Source organism: Uloborus diversus, chromosome 1, assembly GCF_026930045.1.
Source record: "Uloborus diversus isolate 005 chromosome 1, Udiv.v.3.1, whole genome shotgun sequence".
Taxonomy (NCBI): Eukaryota; Metazoa; Arthropoda; class Arachnida; order Araneae; family Uloboridae; genus Uloborus; species Uloborus diversus.
The window spans coordinates 261097930-261120823 of record NC_072731.1 but is presented as its reverse complement, the minus strand read 5'-3'; the positions used below and the strand labels follow the sequence as shown (position 1 = coordinate 261120823).

General features: G+C 32.6%; 1 protein-coding gene across 1 annotated transcript; it reads left to right on the top strand.

Moving 5' to 3' along the window:
• The first annotated feature begins 9227 nt into the window (after positions 1 to 9227).
• On the top strand, positions 9228 to 20666 carry LOC129227275 (nucleoredoxin-like protein 2). The gene is made up of 3 exons (XM_054861802.1): positions 9228 to 9364; positions 15676 to 15968; positions 20326 to 20666. The coding sequence occupies exons 2-3, from the start codon at positions 15676 to 15678 to the stop codon at positions 20462 to 20464; spliced, it is 432 nt and encodes a 143-aa protein (XP_054717777.1). The 5' UTR covers positions 9228 to 9364; the 3' UTR covers positions 20465 to 20666.
• Positions 20667 to 22894: the final 2228 nt, after the last annotated feature.

The following is a 22894-nucleotide window of genomic DNA, read 5'->3' as shown; positions in this document are numbered from 1 at the left end:
AATAAGTAAATAATGTGCAGGGAAAAAAAACATTAAAAGTTTTCAAAGAGGTAAGAAAAAACGCCTGAAAATCAGATGGAGAAAATTCCGTTCAAAGAAAATTTTTAATTACAAAAACTATGCATAATGAGCAACAGCATTATAAAATATCTCATTGAAATAATACAGTGAAGGACCGTTTATACGTTTTTGAAGGGACCGAATTAAAAAGAGTTCAAATGAAAAAACGTATAATAGGTATACGAGGGGGGACCCAAAAGAAACCGGACTAATGGTGCGATGCCAATCCTAAATGTAGTAGAGTGTTCTCCAGCTAGACGGCTCAAGTAGAGACCTTCACAAACCAGCTGTGCAAGTGGCATCAGTGTAGTTGATAACGCCTGATTGTAGTGTTGGTTTTCTCAAGTGTTGTTGCTTTCCGCCTGCAAATTCATTACAGCAATTTTGAAAGAACAAACTGTAAGCTTAAAATTTCTCTTCCTGCTTGAATAGTCGGCAATGGAATAGCTTACCAAATGCTTTAACAAGCTTTCAAGGAGAATGCTGTGAGCAGGACACAAGTTTTCGAGTGGTTTGGGCGCTTTAAATGTGGTAGCACGAGTGTTGAAGATCATGCTCGTTCTGAGCGCCCTTCAACGTCTCCAAATGATGAAAACGTTGAAAAAATCCGCCAAAAAATCAACGAGAGTCATTGTTTTACGATCGACGAAACTTTAGAAGAAACAAGAGTGAGTTGGTGCTCGCGTGGACGATCAGAAGAATGGTTCCATCACCATGATAATGCTCCCGTACACTTAACCTTCACTATTAATCGCTACTTGGCCTCTCAGGGGTGGCCAGTCGTTCCTCGACCCCCGTATTCGCCAGACCTAGCCCCCTGCGATCTTTTTCTGTTCCCGAGGATGAAAAAAATTCTGAAATCGAAGCGTTTTGATGCTGTAGAGGCTGTAAAAACTGCTTCGCAACGGGCATTGAACATGGTCAAAGCTAAAGAGTTCCAGGGGAGCTTCTAACAGTGGAAAAAAAGAATTAACAAGAGTATTTCATCTAAGGGTGAACACTTTGAAAGAGACAAAAGAAATTTTGTCAATAAACTAATGTATAAATGTTTTAGAACAAAAATCCGGTTACTTTTGGGTCCCTCCCTCATAGGTTAATGCGTATTAGACTCTACAGGGACCAATTTAAAAAACGCATAATTGATAAAAACATATAAAAGAGAAACGTATCAACGGTGCTTCACTGTAATTACATTTCAAAAGAAAATTTCTTGAAAAATGTGACAGTGCAAATTATGTAAGCGAGCAGCAGTTTTTAGGATTGTGCATATAGGCAGTGATGACCATTAGGACATATCGGAAAAATAGAAATTTTCTAGATCTTTTAGCGGTAGTGCGGAAAAGCTGTGAACTGCCATCATTAAAACTCCAGGTTGATATCTTCTGTCGCCTCAGTGGGGTGAAAGTTTCGAAAATTGAGCTAAAAATGATCAAATTACAAAAATTAATAAATGATAGCAGAGATTGTCGATCAGTTTGGGGTAGTGCTTAAAAGTTGTTTATGAAATAATAACTTTAAACATAAATAAATTTAGAATAATAGGTTAATATTTTCTACCGCCTCATGATTAGCATCAAATTTTGGGAAATTTTGACATATTTTGATACAGTAAAACCCCTCCAAACGGACACCCCTCTTATGCGGCCAATTTTTAATTCAACTGATTCCAAGGCAAATAACATTATCAAACCCCTGTCCGGAGGACACCCCTCTATTGCAGACAAAAAAAAATTGTCCCATAAGCGTCCGATTTTTACTATACTTTGTTTCGTAACTGTTAACTACTTGCACAATGGGAAATACAAAATTTTAAACAAAAATAAATCTCACTTATCTCGTTTTAATAAGACCATAAATTTTATTTTACCTTTCAAACATAAAAATAACAAAAGCATTACTACTTGTCATCATTTTTGTTCTCAAATGACGGCATGTATTTTCTGGATTCTAGTGTGGTTTTAATAAATCTATCTCTGTTTTGTGACTCAACTGTTATACCTGGAGGTTCTTGAGAACTGATCTCTTTGAGAACTGAAGGTGATGTCACATAACAAGCTTCCCAGTCAATGAGATCTACATGGTCTGTAGCTCCAAAGCTAATACAGTAGAGAACCAATTATAGGGGAAGTTTGGGACCATTGCTATCACGGATATCTGAATTTCCCGGTTTTCTGAATTGCCAAAAAGCGCTATAGTCGCCGATTGTTTATTAAACTTAAATTAGTTTAATAAATAGTAATATACATTAAAATAAGAAGAAAACAGTTCAGAAATGCTTTTAAATATCGAAATATTAAAAACTACTAGTAAGAGAATAATTTAAACACCAAAAAAACTGAAGCTATCAAAAAGACCTGAGGCCCTCACATTCAGTTTGAAAAAGAAAAAAAAACTTTTTGGGGTTTAATAACGAAAGAAAATGAACGGAAGGGCAAGAAACAAGTTTTTGAACGTAAATGTGCCATTTTTCTACTATAGTGTGTAAACGAATTTGCTTTTATGAATGCGTTTTTTTTTCTTCAATTCTTTGTACATGTTTTGTGTTTGCGATTTTGATAGTTATTGATAACTATTGCTTTTGCAATAAGTTATTATCAATAGAAGTTTGATTTATGAGTTCTTGCAGCCTTGCATAGAGCGATTTCTAGATTCTATGATCAACTATCTTGAAAGTTCGCGAATCTGGTTTACAGCATCTCCCCTACTTTTGCAACATCACTTTAGCTCTAAACGGCTTTAATTAAAGGCCATTCAATAAAATATTGTATTAGAATGTGACAATATCGTCACCTCAGAGCAACACTAAGAAATCTAATCCCAGGAATAACACTAAGATAAACTTCTGCTGCTCTGAGGCGACGATATTTATTTCTTTAGTTTTCAGTTGGAATAAAACACGAAAATTTCAGACTTATGAGTGAAGTACTTTTTAATTCAAGAATATATTTCGGAAATTTTGTCCCGCAGAAAGGATAACCCTTTGAAGTTCGTTTTTGTAAATATTTTCCTGAGTTATATGTGAGTAATATGGTATTTATTACAAAACTGTTCAGATTCTTTTAGATATTTCAAAAAAATGCTTAGCTTTTCAAAAATTGCCGAAAATACGTATCTTTTAAATGACGGGAAAATTGGCAAAAATTTGCTGGTTTTTTGGTTCCTGGATAGAAGGTTCTGCACTGTAGCAGGAATAACGAATCCATGAACAGATTCCCTTTGAGCTAATTTTCCTTGCTTTGATAATCGGTCGAACTGCAAGAGTTCTAATATGGCATCTCTTGTCAGTTAACAAGTCTTAAAGAAGACTTTCTGAAGCAGCAAAGTAAGTGTCGGGAGATATGACTCGTTTCATTACATCACACTACTTCATAGGCAAGTACCAAGATGAGCTGGTGACATGCCACTAGCTTCATCCTTTATAGAATGTTGACTTTTAATCAAGGTTCGTGATTTTTTTTATCTTGTTTTTAAAAAATAAAAAAAAAACGGATTTTTTTTAATATTTAAACTAGAATTTTTTTTTTTTTTTAAATGTTCAAACATTTGTAGATATTAATTACTTTACATTTATAAACATAATATATTTCATACAATAGATGAACCCATTCAACTTACTTTTAAAATTAAGATAAATTCTCTAACTATTCAATACATTTTAAAGATTTATAAAATACATTACAATGTTTAGATAAGATGTGATTTTGTTTTATGCTTTGCTTAAAGATAAGGTTTCCACTATCATGTATGTTTAAAGTGTAAAATAATATGTTTCGAACAATTATTTTTCTGAACTATATTAGTCATGGTGCATAGGAAAAACTCCAAATTTTTATTTTGTTCTAAACTGTAATTTTGGAGTAAAAACAATGTAGAGTGAAAATCTGTGACACACACAGAAAGAGAGATCTATGTAGTTTTGCCAGTTGATGTTAAGATAGTATAATGCAGTGTTCTAAAAATGCAAAATTGATTTATAAAAGTAAAATCAACTGATTTTAATTAATGATTTTGTTTAAAAAATCACTTAATTCAAATCAATGATTTTTTTAAAAAAATCACTTGATTTGAATCATGGTTTTAATCACGATTTAAATCAAGCTGATTTAAATCAACGAACCCTGCTTTTAATTACGAACAATGATGGTGCGTAGACTCTTAGAATGAATACAACCAAAATTAGCAACTCATTTGATAGATCTGAAGTAGATATACAGTCAACTCTCGATAACTCGAACTCCCAAGAGATTTGTTAAAACATTCAAAGAGTCAGAATGATTTCATTCAGCTGCTTAAGTTTATCAGAATGAATGATGTTGATGGTATAAGTTTTGGCCAGACAACAGAACCGGATATTATTGTTTTCCGCTATTTCAACCCCAGGCTAGTATTCATATTAGAAAAAATTTTATTAATCAGATGTTGAAAATATTCACAATTCTATAAATGGTTTAACACTAGGTTTGTCGACATTTCAAATCCCCCCCCCTCCTTTTATGTATCAAAAGGTATGATTAAGGGGGCGTTCTAGTCTAGAGGCTTAATTTCAAGGTGATTTTACAGGCGTAATAGGAAAAAAAAAACAGCAGCTAATTTCACCATCCATTTTTATCAGTTTTTTATTAATACTTTAAAAGTATAAAAATGCATAATAGTTGAAAAAAAATTCAAAATTGTAGTTGGAGGAGGCTGGCAAAAAAAAGGGGGGGGGGGCTCCTGGTTGATGTGATTCCTATCCTCCAGGTGATTTGAAACATAAAGTCAAGGTTAATTCTTTTTAAACAAGAACGTAGAACTGTCTGGACGTAGCCGATTTGAATTTTTTTTTTCTTCACAAAATGGCGTCTTTTTGAAAAAAAAAGTTCATTTTTTGGCTCCTTCTTTGAACTTTGGTATTTTTTAAAAAATAATAAAAATCAAAAATTTTAAAAACCCCTACGTGAAGACAATTTTGATAGTACTAAGAAAGTCTGTACCAAATTTCAAATAAATCGGTGTATTAGAACTTGAGATATCTTGTCAACCGTATCGGAAAAACTAGTTTCGAGAAAAACGCTTTTAAAGTTTGCAGTCTCATTTCAGCAAAAGAGTTTATTTTAACAAAATTAACTGTAACTTCAAAAATAATTTGAATTTCCATAAATCCTAAACTTATTCTTAAAGGTCTAAACTCTGAGAATATGAAGGAAAAAATTCGATTTTTTTGAATTTCTAGACTAGAATACCCCCTTAAAACTGAAAAACAGAGTGCAAAAAATGAAAGGTCAATGAAACTGGGGAGATATCCTATTAAACATGGGTACTTATAGAAAGATTGAAGTTTCAAATAATAAATAATCCTCATTAGGTTTGGCTGATAAATAAGGATTCTAGTCAAGTTCATAACATGTAGTTGGTCATCTCTCAGTTGTATTTCAAAAGACCCCAGGGCCGGATTTAGGGGAGGGCAGGCGGGGCTACTGGCCCAGGGCCTCCACAACAAAGGGGCCCCCCACAATAAAATTTTTACAAAATATCCTAACTTTCACAGGTCAGGGGATGAATTTACTATTAAAGTGCTGATAGAAAATATCGGATACATACATATATATCAAAATATTCGGATATATATGAAAGCATCTAATATTTTCGAAAATATGATGATCTTTTCGAACTCTGATTAGGGGCCTCCACTCCTTCGTTGCCCCGGGGCCTCCACACTTCCAAATCCGGCCCTGAAAGACCCTAAGTATGTAGGGGAGAGTAGTATTTAGGGGATGAATGGGCCACGAACAAAATTGAAAAAGTATTTGCATAAAATTATTTTAGATGCCAGTAATAGATGGAGCTATTTGTTCTACTAAACTCATGCAATTTTCAATTGTTTGAGGGAAGCCATTTTCCCATGAAAGTAGGATGGTCAAGAATCTGATTCAAAAGTAATTTTTTCCCTTTTCAGTAAAATAAATACTTACTACATGAAATACACCGAAACCTCAGTCATTTCCAGCCGAGGACTGCAGTCCTCGGCTGGAAATGATTGAGCTGGCAGTGTATTTCATGTATTTCTGCTTTAGCCCTGGCTAATGGGCGGTAATTTACTGAATATACCATGCCTTGCCTTCAATCTTCGAGTTGAACCGAACCATTGCTTCGGTCACTCGTCTGGTCTGTGCTAATTCTATATTAGCTACCAGTTTGTTTGGCACTCTTGGCTTCCTTAAGAGGTTTTCCATCTCCGGCTCAGTCACTTTCCAATGCCGGGCTGATGAGTGCTAATAAGCACGAAACTGCAATCCTCGGCTAGATATGACTGAGCTGGCAGTGTATTTCATGTATTTCTGCTTTAGCCCTGGCTAATGGGCGGTAATTTACTGAATATTAATACTTACTAGCTAAACATATCTGTTATTTCACTGCAAATATGTGTGTTAGCAAGTCTTTCCTCATCTGTAAACTAATTTTAAGATGCATTTTGATGTTATTTGCAATTTCATGTATTAAAAAAACTTGAATATATTCCAAAAGTATAGATGGGGCTGAATGGGCCACTACAGCATGGTTATGAATGGGCCACTTCGGTCACTCGTCTGGTCTGTGCTAATTCTATATTAGCTACCAGTTTGTTTGGCACTCTTGGCTTCCTTAAGAGGTTTTCCATCTCCGGCTCAGTCACTTTCCAATGCCGAGCTGATGAGTGCTAATAAGCACGAAACTGCAATCCTCGGCTAGATATGACTGAGCTGGCAGTGTATTTCATGTATTTCTGCTTTAGCCCTGGCTAATGGGCGGTAATTTACTGAATATTAATACTTACTAGCTAAACATATCTGTTATTTCACTGCAAATATGTGTGTTAGCAAGTCTTTCCTCATCTGTAAACTAATTTTAAGATGCATTTTGATGTTATTTGCAATTTCATGTATTAAAAAAACTTGAATATATTCCAAAAGTATAGATGGGGCTGAATGGGCCACTACAGCATGGTTATGAATGGGCCACCAAAATATGGTTTTTCTTCATTTTTTCTAATTTTCTGTTTAATATTAGACATTACTGGCTGTCTTAGATTTAGATTACTGTGTTAGAATACATTTATAGCAATTTATAAAATTTGCACATTTTAATCCTAAGAAATATTAGCTATTTATTAGAAACATAAGTAAAATTCTATAAATGATTAAGCTGAACTTTCCAGTTATTGACCACACCTACCAGTATTTCACCGTTTGGATTTGATACGAGTGATTAAATCCAGTATTTGATAGATTAGAGTGGAATTGTGTGCTTTTACTTTGTTGGTTTCATATGATTTTTTGAAAATGTCCTATTGTTTGCTTTTGTAGGCTGATGTATATCTAAATAATACTTTAAAAAAAATCACCTGTCTATTTGAAAATCTAAATAATAATTGTAAATTATTATTAACATTTTGTCACTGATGATATTGAGTTTTCCAAAAGCAATTAAAATTTTAGTTATTAAAAAATACATAAAATTTAAAAGTAATTTTAATAAAATTAATGAACATTTTTGCTTGTATTTTTATTTATTTAAGAGAATTTTTTAAGAGATCAATTAAATTTGTTTTCATTGAATTCATTTAGTGGCCCATTCATCGCCTTCAGTGGCCCATTCAGTCCCTTAGGTGAGTATGACTGGGCCAAATTTCTATATTTTTATTTTCTATTATCATTCATTATAGACATTTTCTAATCGAACTTGTATGACTTTTTTATTTAATCAAATAAGTAAAGTAACTAAAGAGCCAATTCTTAGCTAAAACAAAGTATTAGAAAAAATTACAAAAATTAAAAACCAAAAAATTAAAAAATAATTTGAATTTTGACATCTGGAATTCAAATTATGTTTTTCGCAATCACGAGTGTGTGTGTGTGTATGCAGGCGTGTGTGTTTGTGTCTGTGTGCAGGTATGAGTGTGTGGGTAGTTGTGTGTATGAGTGTTTGTGGTGGGGGATGGGGAAAATGTGTATGTGTGTAGGCATATGTGTTTGTGTCTGTGTGCAGGCATGAGTGTGTGGGTAGTTGTGTGTAGGTGTGTGTATGTGTAGGTGTCTATGTATGCGGGTGTGTATGTGTTTGTGTGTAGGTGTATGTATGTGTGTGTATGTGTTTGTTTGTACGTGTGTGTATGTGTTTGTTTGTACGTGTGTGTATGTATGCGTGTAAGTGTAGGATAGTGACGCAACCTGGAGATGGCTTTTGCCAGAGATCATGAGGAGCCGGTCGACGGTGATGCTGCAGAGGGTGCTGGCAGTAAAATAAAATGATAGCACATCAAAACAGTCAAGTAAAAGCAATAAGCAATCGTGATTGCTCAAAAATTGGCCCATTCATTACCAATCTCCCCTACTTAGTAAACTAATCTTTTAACCAATAAAACATATTTAAAAGCTAAAAATTACATTAACTTAACGACTATAAAATTTGTCACAACATCGAGGCCTTGCTTTGTTTTTTTTTTATTCATAAAACAGGATTTTATTTGGTTATAAATTCTTTTAAAGGAAATATAAAACAGCAGATTTTAATGAGAATCAACAAAATAATTTAAAAAATAAATAAATAATGTTAGACTAAAATATAAAGAAAAAGAAAATATCTTTTCACTATGAAACAGCACGATTGTAATTTGGGGTGCAGTTAACAGCATGTTTAAAACACATGAACCTGTTTCTATAATTTTGTACGTTAATACCAGACTCCCATCTCGTATGTTTTCTTTTAAACAACTTACATTAATCAAATAAGGATATTCTATTTTTCAGCTTTGATTCACATTGAAGAAAAGTTATTAAAAACCATAATAAATGAATCCCTTTTTAAAATGTTCATCATGTGAACATCTTTTACTTCTTAACCATTGTCAGAAGAAAATTTCTCCGAATTGTAAACAAACAGAGTGCTGCCATTTTCCGTGAAATGTCAGATGCTTATTAACTTGAACATCTCTAGTCTTAATCTTTTAAGCTATTGAAATTTTCTACATAGGAATCATAAAAAAAATTCAAGAAATGTATTTTTTTTAAAGACAGTTATGAAAACTTATTCGATTGACAATGTTTGTTTCAAAAGAAGTTCCGCGAACTAATGACGTAACTATAGACTGTCCAATAGGATGATCGTCCAATAAAAATCATCCAACTACTATTTTCTTTGAATTGACGCGAAATGTGCAATAGGTGTGTAATGTGTGTAATAGAATTATTAGAACAAAAATAAAAGTGACACATCTAATAAGTTGAACAACTGTCAAGCTAGGCTCAGCCCAGATTATATATTTGTCACCAAAAGCTTCATTTGGAAAGTGAGCAATTTTTATTAAATTTTATGTCTGTTCAGTAATTAATTTATCAAACAACTGTCAAATTAGTTATTGCTTGATTTTTGAATAGATCGTTTTTTTATGATAGTCAGTGTTATCGGTGTTTTGTGCCAGTCTGTTGGAACTGGCAGAACTTTTTTTTTTAAATTTTTGTTTGCATTTCTAATTTTTTAAATGAGAATTCCAAAGCTGCATATGTTTGTCATTAAACTTTAAATAGAAATCTTTACGCTGTCTTATTTTACTGACTTATTAGTCTGCAAATTCTGCTTTGGATTTTTTCTTATCTGCTCATCTTCCTATCTTCTGCATTTAAATATGGGAACTATTAATGTTTCTCATCTTATGTACTGTAAACTGGATCTTATATTTTTCAGTTTAAGTTTTTACACCTATTCATACATGTGTAATACATTCTTTCATCTGTTTGGAATTTCAATCATTTTTCGTAATGTTACCTTGAGCATTAAAAAAAAAAGCTTGATTCAATGTGCAGTGGTCGATCCTGGTTTTTATTTTTGGTTCTGCACTTTGAAAAAAAAATTGTAAACTTGCTTCTTTTTGTGGAAAAGATCTAGTTTTTAGGCACTTTTTTATACATAGACAGTGAAATCCAGATACAGTGAATACTAATGCCATGAAATATCCGTTACAATGAACGAAACGTTGGTTCCCGTATTAAAACCCATTAAGATAATGTATAACAGAATCTCATTTTAAAGAAACAAATTTCTTTAAATATTTATTACAACAAAATGTTTTTCTCAACGTCAGTTTGAATAATTTTTACTTAATGCTGTTTTCTGAAAACAAAAAACGACTTTCACAAGTCGTAACGTGAAAACTCCTTTTGGCTCTCCTCTGATATGCCCCCCTCTTGGCGAGATTTTAATTTTTCGCTCGATACGAAAATCGCCAATAAGGCGATAACTTGGCAACCCTGGTTTTGCAACTTGAACGCTGAAAAGTAGTTTCTCGAAGTCTGTCTTTTTGTACGTGTCTGTGTGGTAGGAGGTAGGTGCTCATATGTTCCGCTCTTAGGGAGATTTTAAGTTGAATACTCTAAAATAAAGTTTCAATTCAAACTTTATTTTAGAGTATTCTTTTTCTTGTTGTTTTTTAATGTTAATTTAGTTGAGTTTTCTATTTTAATTATGAGTTCGGTTTGTGATGTTGTCCAAATGTATCAATTGAAATTTTTGAATGAAAAATTGTGAATACAAAAATGAGGATATGTTTGTAAAGTTTTTGGAAATAATTCGCGAAATTAATTGGGTGGAGTACAAAATACAAGTAAAATAAGGTTGTTTTTTTTGGAATTTTTTTTGTCAAAACAAACATAATTTAAATATTTTTGTAAAGTAATGATAATAAAAAATGGGATAATTTCCCTAAGAGCGGAACATATGTGCACTGCCTCACGTGAGGAAGTAAAAGAAAAGTAAAAAAGGTAAGTGAACATATTTTGAATTATTGTGTTTTTAGTGTGTTTCTGGTAGTTTGTATTTTGGTCTGGTTGGCATTTTTGTAGCACAAAAATGGTGTTAATTTCACATAAAATCTGTGACTTTATTGTATACTGAACGGAGGAGATCTGTGACTTATATCCGACTGTGATGTATATTAACAGTCGGAGGGATAACTGGCGAGCCCGAGGTCTCATAGTACTTTCATAATGAGACCGAGGCAGGGGTCTCATTACGAAAGTACTATGAGACCGAGGGCTCGTATCCCAGAGAAACAACGGAAAAAAATTAATGCATTAATTTCATTAAATAATTAATGACATAATTTGAATTTTTCCTGTTGGCGCTAAAAAAGCATCGCTAAGAACGATGTATGACATATGACGTCATACATAGTTTTCTTGGCGACGCTTTTTTGGCGCCAACAGGAAAAAGTCGCCAAGAGGGGGGTATATCAGATTTGTTCCCTCCTTTTATATTTTCGAAACTAGGGCCATTCAATGTGGAAATCCGCTCATGGGGCATTCCACGGTATTTTTGACATTTATGTAGAGTCCGTAACGTGACCTTTTTTGCAATAACTTTTTAATTTACTGTTTGATTAGCACATTATTTTATTTTGATCTTTTCGTACCAACACACCAGCTCAAAATAAAATAATTTGCAAATCAAACGGTAAATTAAAAAGTTATGGCCAAAAAATGTCACGTTACGGACTCTACAGAATGTCAAAAATACCGTGGAATGCCCCTCATGCAGAAACTAAGCTGATGTGTTACAACAAAAACCAGGTCTAGTCATGTGTAGTCAATTTCTGTGCACCAAACATGAGGCACCCTGCGAATTTGCAAAGTGGGTCAGCAAAATTTCAACTTTTCCTGTGGTCAGTATAATTAAATACAAATACAAATACAAAAGTGACGACCAGCAACAGACTCTGGGCCCGTAAGACTGGTCCTAGTCAATTTACAATCCCCAGTGAAGATCAATGGCCTTCTTAAAACTATCTACTCCCTCGCTCATTACCACCTCTTCCGGTAAGCTGTTCCAAGGTTCCACTACCCTGCTAAAATAATAATTTTTCCTAATATCCATGTTAACCTGAGATTTAAACAGCTTAAAACAATAACCCCTTGTCCTGTTTTCAGTGATAAACTTCAGCCCCGTAACATCTTTCATTTTAATAAATTTAAACAACTGAATCATGTCCCCTTGGTCTCTTCTTTGCTCAAGACTGTACATTTTTAGCCTTCTAAGCCTGGAATCATAATCTAAGTGGGAAAGTCCACTTATTAGCCTTGTAGCTCGCCTTTGAACCCTTTCCAATACATTAATATCTTTCTTAAGATAAGGAGACCAAAACTGAACAGCATACTCCAAATGGGATCTTACCAAACTTCTATATAAGGGCAGAAGAACATCTTTAGAGTTTAAGGGGAGGTGGGGCATGTTGGGGTCCGCTCTTTTACTTACATTTTTTATCTCATCAAAAAATTTAATGAGCAGTTCGATTTTCTGCAGTAAGTTTCACTAAATACCTCAACACCAAAGTTTTTTTTTTTTTTGAAAATGTTGAATTGATAAATTTTTATGCTAAGTTACATCAATATTTGGTAGGGGGGAAAAGCTCTTTTTTTTCTTTATTGCATTGCATGAAACAATTCCTAAAAGAAATGAATCCTACCCTATGTTTCAAAGAAAAAGTGAAATAAAATGGACAGCTTTGAGTTTTAGCATATTTTTGTGTTCTAAAAGCAAATATAAAAAATGAAATTAGATAATTTTAAGTAAAAGTATACTTTTTTATTCCTTAAATCAATTATTAGTTTTATTTTGTTACAATGTAGAATGCTTATTTAGCAACAATATTTTGTTTAATACAGGAAATTGATTTTAGCATGTATTGCATATTTTATTCTTAGAAAACAATTGTCTGCAAAATTTTAGAAGTATATTTGAAAATACAAATAGTAAAAAAGTGCAGATATGAAATAAATCTTTTGGTAAAATTAATTTAGTATATAGTTTTTGTTAAATAATTATCAAAAATATCTTTGCTTTTTTTGCCCTAAGTTTTCATTATTATTATTTTGAAACATGTGTAAAACATAAAATGAAGATATAATATACAAACACTTAGAATATTGTTATAATTATTGAGATTTCAGGAAAAAAAAATGTTTTTAAATTATGTGAGGTAGGTGCGTCTGGTCCAACGTGCTCCACAAAGAGTGGACCAACCTATCCCACGTTCTTGGTCTGAAAAAGTGATGCTATATTTTTTTTCTTGACAAAAAATGAAAAAAATCGCCAACTATTGTGAACTAAAAAAACTAACTTGATTAAAGGTGTTAAATTGTTTTCCTGCAATCTTGATGAAAACCATTAAAAAAATCAAGTTACAGTTTTCTGAAAATTACTCAGGACTACTGAAATAACACTTTCTGGAATAAAATTTGTTCAATATAACTGTACCATGTGATTTCATTATAGGATTTGTAGGACCATAGGTGCTATTTGTTGGTCATAAAATAACAAATATTGGTCAGTGTTCAATATTTTTCTCTTTGTTTTTACAGAAAAAATAGTGAATTTAATTTTAGTTTAGATCATTAGTAATGGTAAATGTTGCAGATTTAATTATACTAGAATGTATATTTGCAAAATTAATACTTTTATAAAAATACAGAAAGTTTTAAGATGATTCCATTGCTACGAATTTTGTTATCGGTCCCTTGGAGTTTGTTGTAACAGGATTTCACTGTATTTTTAGGGGCCGTCCATCCTAAAGGGTTGTGCTTTGGTGTCCCATCCTAAATACTTCCTTGAATCCTTATGAAGAGCATAGACTCTCAGATGTTCAAAATGGCACTTTTTCTGCTTTTAAAAGTGCTCCAAAACTTGCTGAACAAAAAACAAATAAAAAAAAATGTTCATGTCACACTTCTTGTTACCCTCTCCCTTGGCACAAACTTAAAATTTTACAAGCACCCTTCAGTCTGTGACATCATTTGTAGTTGAAGACAAACTCGAAAGGGATTTGCACAAGCCTTTTTTTCACAAGAGTCCTCTTTGGGGGGAGGGGGGGGGGGGCTTACTTATTTTTTAATTTTAACTTTCAAAAAAAGACAAAACCGCTTCTTTTCAAGTAATATTTCATTATACTTATGTTACAGAAAAGAATTGTCAGATGTTAATGGTCACTATTTAGTCTTTGACTGATATTTAATTTTGAATGGATAATTAAAATATGCAATATAAATAAGAATAAAGAAAAGAGTATCTTGCTATATCCAATAACTGACTTGAATGGTTAATTTTTATTAATTAAAAACATACTGCAACATGTAACAAAAAATTTAAAAAATACCATTTCACCAATGCTAGTTTAAATTGAAGCTAGATTTCCATTGAGTTGAGCATGTTGTACAATTTTATTTTAATACCAGTGATAAAATGAAATAATAAAGTGCAGTAATAATTATTACACTGTAGAAAACATTATTTTCAATGTTTTTAAACAGTTATTTCACGGTAATTTAGACATTTATGTAGAGTCCGTAACATGACTTTTTTTTAAAATAACTTTTTAATTTACTGTTTGATTAGCATATTATTTTATTTTGGGCTTTTCCTACTAACACACCAATTCAAATTAAAATAATTTGAAAATCAAACGGTAAATTAAAAAGTTATGGCAAAAAAAGGTCACGTTACGGACTCTACATAAATGCCAAAAATATCGTGAGCTGCCCCTAAAATGTAGATAAACTAAGTAAAATACAAAAATTTGTTACTTTTATGTTTTTGAAGCATGTCACCAACAGGAAAGAAACTTCCTGCATGGGTGCAGCTTCCTGTCCAGAGCAGTTTCCTTTTTTTTGTCATTAGGGGAGCTTAATGAAGCTGGTATCTGTTCAGCCTTATTCATAGTGCCTGGTTGTAATACAGTCGACGCTCGATATAACGACCATCTCCGTCCCAGAGAAAAAGGTCTTTATAACGAGTGGTCGTTATAAGAGGTATAAATTTAAAAAATATATACCGTCATCATGCATGCTCAAGTAAATGTCCAAATGTTTTCCATCATAGGAATTTTTAGAAAAGTAGTGTGAAAAATATTATGACAGAATATTAAACAAATTTTAAAGTAGAAAATATAGGGAGGAAAATGTTACACACTTGCAAATCTGCTACTACTATCACAACATTTTCTGAAGATAAAACCAGAAACAGAGGTCAGCCTTTTTAGCAGACGTGATTTTTGCAAAACATTATTTTCTGTTTCAGATATAGGTAATAAATTGTGTTTCTCTTGCTTTCCAAAGAAACATTTAAAAGTCCCTCGAGAACCCCAAATCTTTAAAAATACTAAATTCAAACACCAAACTACCAATACATCTGTCAACACCCTTTTCTTAGGAATCTGGAATGTTCTCGATTTTTCCTCCCATTATTTTTTCTGTACTAGCTGTGGTGAATGGTAATCCCCTCCCCCCACCCCCTCTTAAAGTTGGATTTGACATTGAAAACTTCAGACAGATGTCCGTAAACAATAATCAATGTCATTTTAAGCTACAAATTTGTTTTATTGGAAAGAACACAAGAAATAGCGTCCGCTGATTCGGTCGCTGTATTGGATTAGACGATACAGAACGGTCGTTATAACGAAAGCAAATTAACATAGAGTTTATAGGAACAAAGTTGGGACTTCTACCCCTGGTCGTTATAATGGGACGGTCTTTATAATGTGTGGTCGTTATAATGAGCGTGGACTGTATATCAATTTTCAGAAAATGTAACATATTGATTTCTTGTTTCAATTAGATGGAAATCCTCAAAGGACAGCAACTTGTGAACAAAGAAAAGGTTCAAGTCTCGGCTGATGAGGCTTTGCAAGACAAAGAAATTGTAGCATTCTACTTTTCTGCTCACTGGTGTCCACCATGCAGAATGTTCACTCCCATACTTGCCGATTTCTACGAAGAGGTGAGGAATGACGATCTTCCTTTGGAGGTCATTTTTGTCTCTTCTGATCGTTCCGAAGACGCTCTGTTCGATTATATGGCCGAAGCTCACGGAGATTGGCTAGCTGTGCCTTTTGGCTCCAACATTGTCGAGTAAGTATATTCTTAATAACTTTATTATTAATATTTTTGCTTGTTGAAATAGTTTGCATCTATTGTATATTATCCTTTTTTGTTAAAGTTGTATTGTTTTTTTTTTTTTTTTTTTTTGTTAATAGCAGATTTTAAAAAAAACACTAAATTTAAAACACGTGATTATTCAGCAAAACATTCCAGAACAGCATCTCTCGACCTTTTTTTTTATCCACTGGTAAAAATTTTGCGAACCCGTGACTTTTTTGGGGAAAAAACCCCATATTTTATTACGTACTAAAAAGGTTGCATGAGTTAATTGAAAATTTTTGTTTTAATTTACTTATAATGAATTTAAATGTAATGATAAGTAACTGTTAACTAGTATGCACAAAAGTTCATAAACCTTTGGAAAATTCCCTGAAATAAATGACGCGTAATTTTCAACATAACTAAATGAGTATTGCATTGAGTGTTTTATTTTTTTACATTTTTAAAATCATTTTTAATTTTATTCTTTTTAATTATTATAATTATTTTAATCAGTATTAATTAATTTTTGAGTGAAAAGCATTTTTAACACAAACAAACATATTTCAGAACAGGTCAAAATCTTCCATGAACTATGGCTGGCCGATCCGCGGGTTGAGAATTCTTTGTTCTAGAATATATTTGCTTGGGATTTGAAAAGTTAAAAACAATGATCACAGTTTTGCCGAAATGCTGTGCAGAAATTTAATTGATCACAATTGTTCCATTTTGATAAATTTAAATAACTGGATCGTGTCTCCTCTGACTCTCATGTGCTTAAGACCTAAGGAGGATTCAGGAGGGGGGGGGGTCAAAGGGTCAGCTGGTCTCCCTATGATAAGAATTTTATTATGACTGTTACAAAACTCCATTTCATCACCTTGAATACGAAGAAATAGTTCATGAAATCAATGTTAACCTTTTTTTACCACGTCATGTGTGCTTTTTCCAACTAGTTTATTGCTTTAATCTCATATATTCAGAGCTTACAGTAATATGACCAGCCTGTCTGCCTAAATAAGCAGTTCAGTTTTGATGAAAATTTGAGGGAATGTGATCCATGGGGGATTAGAAATAATTTGCTCTCATTTGGGGGGGGGGGGGGATGCTCCATATTGTGGGAGGACACATCACCCTAGGAGGGGAAAACCCCTGCAAAACTGATACTTTTTACGTAGGAGGTATAACGTTGGGCATTAAAACTTGACCCCCCTTACAAAAATTTCTGGATCCGCCTCTACCTAAGACTATATAGATTAGGAAGTTGAAGAATGAATAGCTCACAAAAAAAAAAAAAAAAAAGCCATAGAAAAAAGTTTTTTTTTTTTGTTTAACACATTGACACTTTTTCAATAAAAACTTCGCAATCGAGATTTTCCTATTTGATCTTCATTAAAGAGAGACAGAATTGTATGTCTTTTTATTGAAAATTTCTGTGTTGCTGAACAAATATACTTTGTTATTTTGTAAACTGCTAAACAGAGTGTTTGTTAATGTGGAGACTCGACCGTATTTGACTTAAAGTGAGATTTGATAGAAACATGTCTAGAAACAATTTTTCAAAAATCACAGTGCTGATACGTGTATACTGTGTAATATCAACAATAAAACAAAAAAAGCTACCAATGTTCTTTGCACTGATAGAATAGAACACACCTTTAGGTCTATTTCAAACGTTTAAACTATTGAATAAAACCTCTGCCTCTTAATGAAAAATTCGCTGAAGTAAACTCATGTTTTTGACCAGAAAAATATGCTAGTTAAGTTTTATTCATTTTTTATCTAAATAAAATTACATTACATAAATTTGAAGTATTTTTTTTTTTTTTTAATTTTCTACCTTCATCAATATGTTTGAAAATCTTCAGAGATTGGGAGTTTTTTCCATTTGACAAAATTTACTGAAAAAATTAGTACACGTGTAGATTAGACTTGGTAAATGACAGAGAGTGAATTGTACATAGTTAAAAACTGAGCATATCTATGTCCAAGTTACTTCTTCCGAACGCCCAGTGAACTGACCATCAAAGGAAGTATCGGTATATTCATAATTTTTCCGTCTTTATGTTTAGCTACTTAACATAATTCTCCTATTATAATTAGTGGAGATATCAATTAATAACTATAAATTATGATACTTAGATTTCAAATCCCTACTTTTCAAAGGCTTTCCTCCATTCAAAATATTATTCAGTGATTGGTCTCAACTTTTTGTCGATAGTTAATTTTACATTTGAAATTGTCTTTTTTTCGTACATGATTTTTGGAGTATTTTCTCAAGTCAATTAATTAGTTTTTCAAAAGTGGAAACGGAATTTTTTTAGGACATCATCACAGATAAAGTAAATAAACCATTTAAGTTTTATTTCCCATAGTAAAAGTAAATGAGTGATTTACATGCAGTTTATTATTAGTTTGCATAGTACTGATTTAGAATGAAGTCTCCTGTCTTCGTGTGGACAATCCAGGCAAAAGTTTGAGGATCTATAAAACAATAACCAGACCACATATGGGAGAAAAAAATCATATAGTTATTTACCACCATAGAGATATTGCATAAACCAAATTTTATCAAAATCTGAGGATTTGGGTTACAAAATCCATTTTTCCTGGATGAATTGAGATGGATTGACCCTGTCAGTCCATTTAATCCATTAACAGTCAGACAATAAGACATTATACCAAACGTATTATATTAAAACGTACTTGTCTTGTTAAACTACTTCCTTTTTTTTTCAAGGGATGGTTAGGGAAAAATTTCAGGGAATATGTCCCACACATAGGTGTAGTGAGTGAAATGTATTTATTAACAATAGAAACAAGATACAAAGGGAATCAAGAGACACATCTGACCTTCACTTTTCCACATAATCGCCAAATCTGTTTAGGCATTTGTCAGAACGTTCGACCAACTTGTTTATCCTGGCTTGATAGTAATCAGGGCCCTGCTCCTTGAGCCATTTTTCGGCAGCTGTTGTCACTGCATCGTCTGTGGTGAATTGTGTTCCGTATAAGTTTCGCTTCAAGTCCAGAAAAAGGACATAGTCACTCTGAGCCAAGTCGGGGAGGGGGGGGATTCGAGAGCTCCCACTTGAACTTTCCATATTGCGGTTTTCCGCTTGCTCCCTGCCCGCTTGATAAGGATAACACCAATACGCTACCTGTGTCTACTCATTGCTTTGTCCCCCTATACCTCAATGATTTGCCTGTGAATTTTCAGATGTGGCTACATTCTTGTTCCATAAGAATCGAATTATGGCTCGAACCTCTTTGCAAGACCATTTTTCTAGACGTCTTGCCATTACTTTCGCTCTTACGTCTCTGCATACTGATGCTACTTACTTGTCGAACCGCTGTAGGACAACTAGCGCCACCTGTCAACCACCCTGGGTGGAAATATTCACTCCACAATGCTTACGTTTCAAATGCTTGTAAATGTTGTAACGTTGTTACGCTTTGCTTGTAAATGTTGTTACGTTTCAAATGCTTGTAAACTTTTTTTTGGATCAACCTACGTATATCAGAATTACGGGAGGTGTCATTTTGACCACAAGCAATTTTTGCCAACTGCTTCTCTGTATTTTCATAAAATCCTTCCACGACTTCTCCTAAATCATAGTGCTGTGTAATAATATAAAGCTTTCGAGAAAATTGTATTTTTTTCAGCCCCAACTAAAAGGTTATTCCTAGAAGTGTGGGCAGATGTCATTTTGATCCTTTTAAGAAAAAAAGAAATGCAAATACATTTACCGATACTGAAACCTGAGCAGAAAGTCGAACCTCTTGGAACATATTGCAAGAACTTGGAAGCATTCATAATGTTTTTGCACGTATAAGCGAGCACTAACCACTAGTGTCTGAAATGCAACTGAAACAGCGCTGGTTATTTTAAACTTTTTAAAAATAATGAATCTCTGCATCTTTCAAATAAACTATTTATTTTAAATATGCTTTTTTTTTTAGATTATTTTTCCAAACATATAACGTTATGTAGGGAACTACGCAGCTCTTTTCTCAGAGGGCCAAAATGACCCGTGCTGAATTTCTAGGTATCGAAGACCACCATAATTCTAGTGTTAATATAAAAAGGTTTTATTTTAAGGAGACTTTTAGAAAGCAATTTTCTGCATCTGGAGACTATTTTTTTTTAATCACAATCGCAGGTTACTATTTTTAGTGGTGGAACTTAGTGCAGCCCTGTAAATCCTCTAAGTGCTCTAAGAATTAGATTTGTAAAATGGAATCTCAACTGCACAGTAATCTTTTGGTTATTTTCTCGTTATGTAATAAATAATGTTAAGAATATTGTAAAATAAAAAGTAACTTTTTTTTGTTTTGAAATTTATAGGCAAATTAAAAAGAAGTTCGATATTAGAGGAATTCCGTCACTCGTCATTGTGAAAAAAGATGGAACTGTAGTTACTAGTAATGGAAGATCCGATGTAGAAAAAAAAGGTGCAGCTGCTGTCAAAGAGTGGATGAAATGAGTTTAAGTTGAAATGAATTGTTAAATAAATTAATATTAAGTTTTTATATTTTAAATGCATTAAACATTGAATTTATGCCATGTTTACTTAAAGATATTTGTTGGTTTTTAACTGTGACTTTTCATTTATTTCTTAAATTATGCAAAAAAAATAAAAAATCTCACACTAAATAGTACATTATTCTACCTAAATATTGAATAAACTTTAACAGGGATGTGGCCAGAGGATATTTGGGTCCGTTAACGGACCCTTCACAAAAATCCGATCAACCAAAACGGACCTTTCACAAAATCCCGATCAAACAAAACGGACCCTTCACAAAATTCTGATAAACAAGATCGGATCTGTCAAATTGTTTATTGAAAGAGCAAATCTGAAAGCAAAATAACGCATATTTCTGTGTATAAACCGATAATTTTTGGAACCTTTTTTTAAGTCAAATTAGAGGGATCAGCTTATACAAAATCGGCTAATTTTGAAAAAAAAAAAAAATGGCACTCTTGGAATGCTCTTGCAAGCGATAAATAATGGCTACTGCCAAATAAATATAAGGGTTGTTTGTTTTATCACAGCTAATTAGCAGCGGTGTTTTTGTAAACTTTTCTGAAAAGGCGTTGGTAAGCACTTTTCTCCGCTCATGATTTAATAAACAATAATAATATATATCTGCGAAATGAACTTAGAACTGCAAAGGGATAGTAAGGGTGAGGAAAAAATATGATCGCTTCAGATAGTGTTACCAACTTCAATTCAAAACCACTTAGCGTCTGGCGTTGAACCTTTATAATGACTTGATTAGAAAATATTCTCATCATTTTGCCAGCTTGTCAATATTTGCGTTTTTACGGTGCGGTGCGATGTTTAATTGTTATTTTGGGAGAAAATTATATGGGTTTTGATTTTTCGATGCTAACAAGGATGATTAACTTTAAATAAACTCTTTTAATTACCGTTTTTTTTTCTTTAGACGTCTACATTTTGAAAAATGCAATCTTTTAACATCCGATATGAGAATCACATTTTGTTCTTTTTTCAAGCTAACTTCGCTTTATTAGGATTCAAATAAATGAAAAGTCTCTTTATTTCTGTTAGAACTCTCATTTCAAGTTTTTAAAGCAAAATTCCATTTTCTGCTATGAGTCAAAACTTAAAATGCTAAATAGATGGTTTATTTTATTTTATTTTTTGGGTCAACTGTGTCCACAGATTAAGAGTGTCTTGGGTCAAAAAGTTGAATGCTGAACCCTATTCTGAATTTTATTTTATTTATTTATATTTTTGTTACAATTATTTTAAGTACTGTAGAGAAATATATCTAGTATAATTTAACATAATGTAGAATGGTAGATAAATATTGATACTTGAAAGAGCGATGCCCCCCCCCCCCGCCAAATATCAGAAAAAAAATCCAGAATGATTTTCTCGACGTAGAAGAGGAAAACACTCAACTTTAAGTTTAATTGATGCAGTTTGTGCCATCTCTAAATTCTAAAACTTCGTTTTAACAAAAAAAAAATGTGTTTTTTTTTTTTTTTTTTTTTTTGCGAAATTTTTTGATTTTTCACAAAATTAATTCATTTTTCACAAAATTATTTGATTTTTCACAAAAAACGGACCCTGTGAAAAATCCTGGACAGACCCCTGTTTAATTAAATGCAGTAAAAATATAGAATTTATACCAGGTTTATTTTAAAATGTTTGTTGGCTTTTAAATGTGCCTTTTCATTATATTTCTTAAACTATGCAAAATAAAACATTCTTATACACTAAATAATATATTTAATAAATAACTACAAACTTGATATTTTAAATGCATTAAACATAGAACTATACCATGTTTATTACTTAAAGTTTTTTTCTTCTTATTTATTGGCTTTTAAATGTCTTTTCTTTATATTTCTTAATGTATGCAAAATAAAATATTCTCATACACATCTGTGTAGTTAGTTTTATTTATTGGAATTACCAGCATGACTGTCCCCTGTTTTAACTGCTGAAAGGAAATGCGGCAAAAATGTTATCTCTTCAGTGGCCAAAAGAGAAATACAATGACATTTCCATTCAATTTGCCAACTGATTTCCCTAACGTACATCACTTCATGTCTTCTGAATGAAATTGGTCCTTAATCATTCTTGAATAGTAGTAGATTAGTTGACTTTAAACTGAATAAAATATCATGAGTATTAGTCTTATCTTCTCCCAATAAATACTGAAAGATCAGCACTGAAAAACTTGGATATTGACAAAATAAAATATTGGACTTACCTACTTTCGTAGAATTGCCATTATCAAAAGCACAGACGGATTTATGGGGGGGCAATTCCCCCCCCCCCAGTTTTGGGAGGACTTTATATAGTAACAACACATCTTCCAAAAAAATTTTAAATCTTTTTTTTTCTTTTTTGACTTGTTCAGAAGGGAGAATTTTT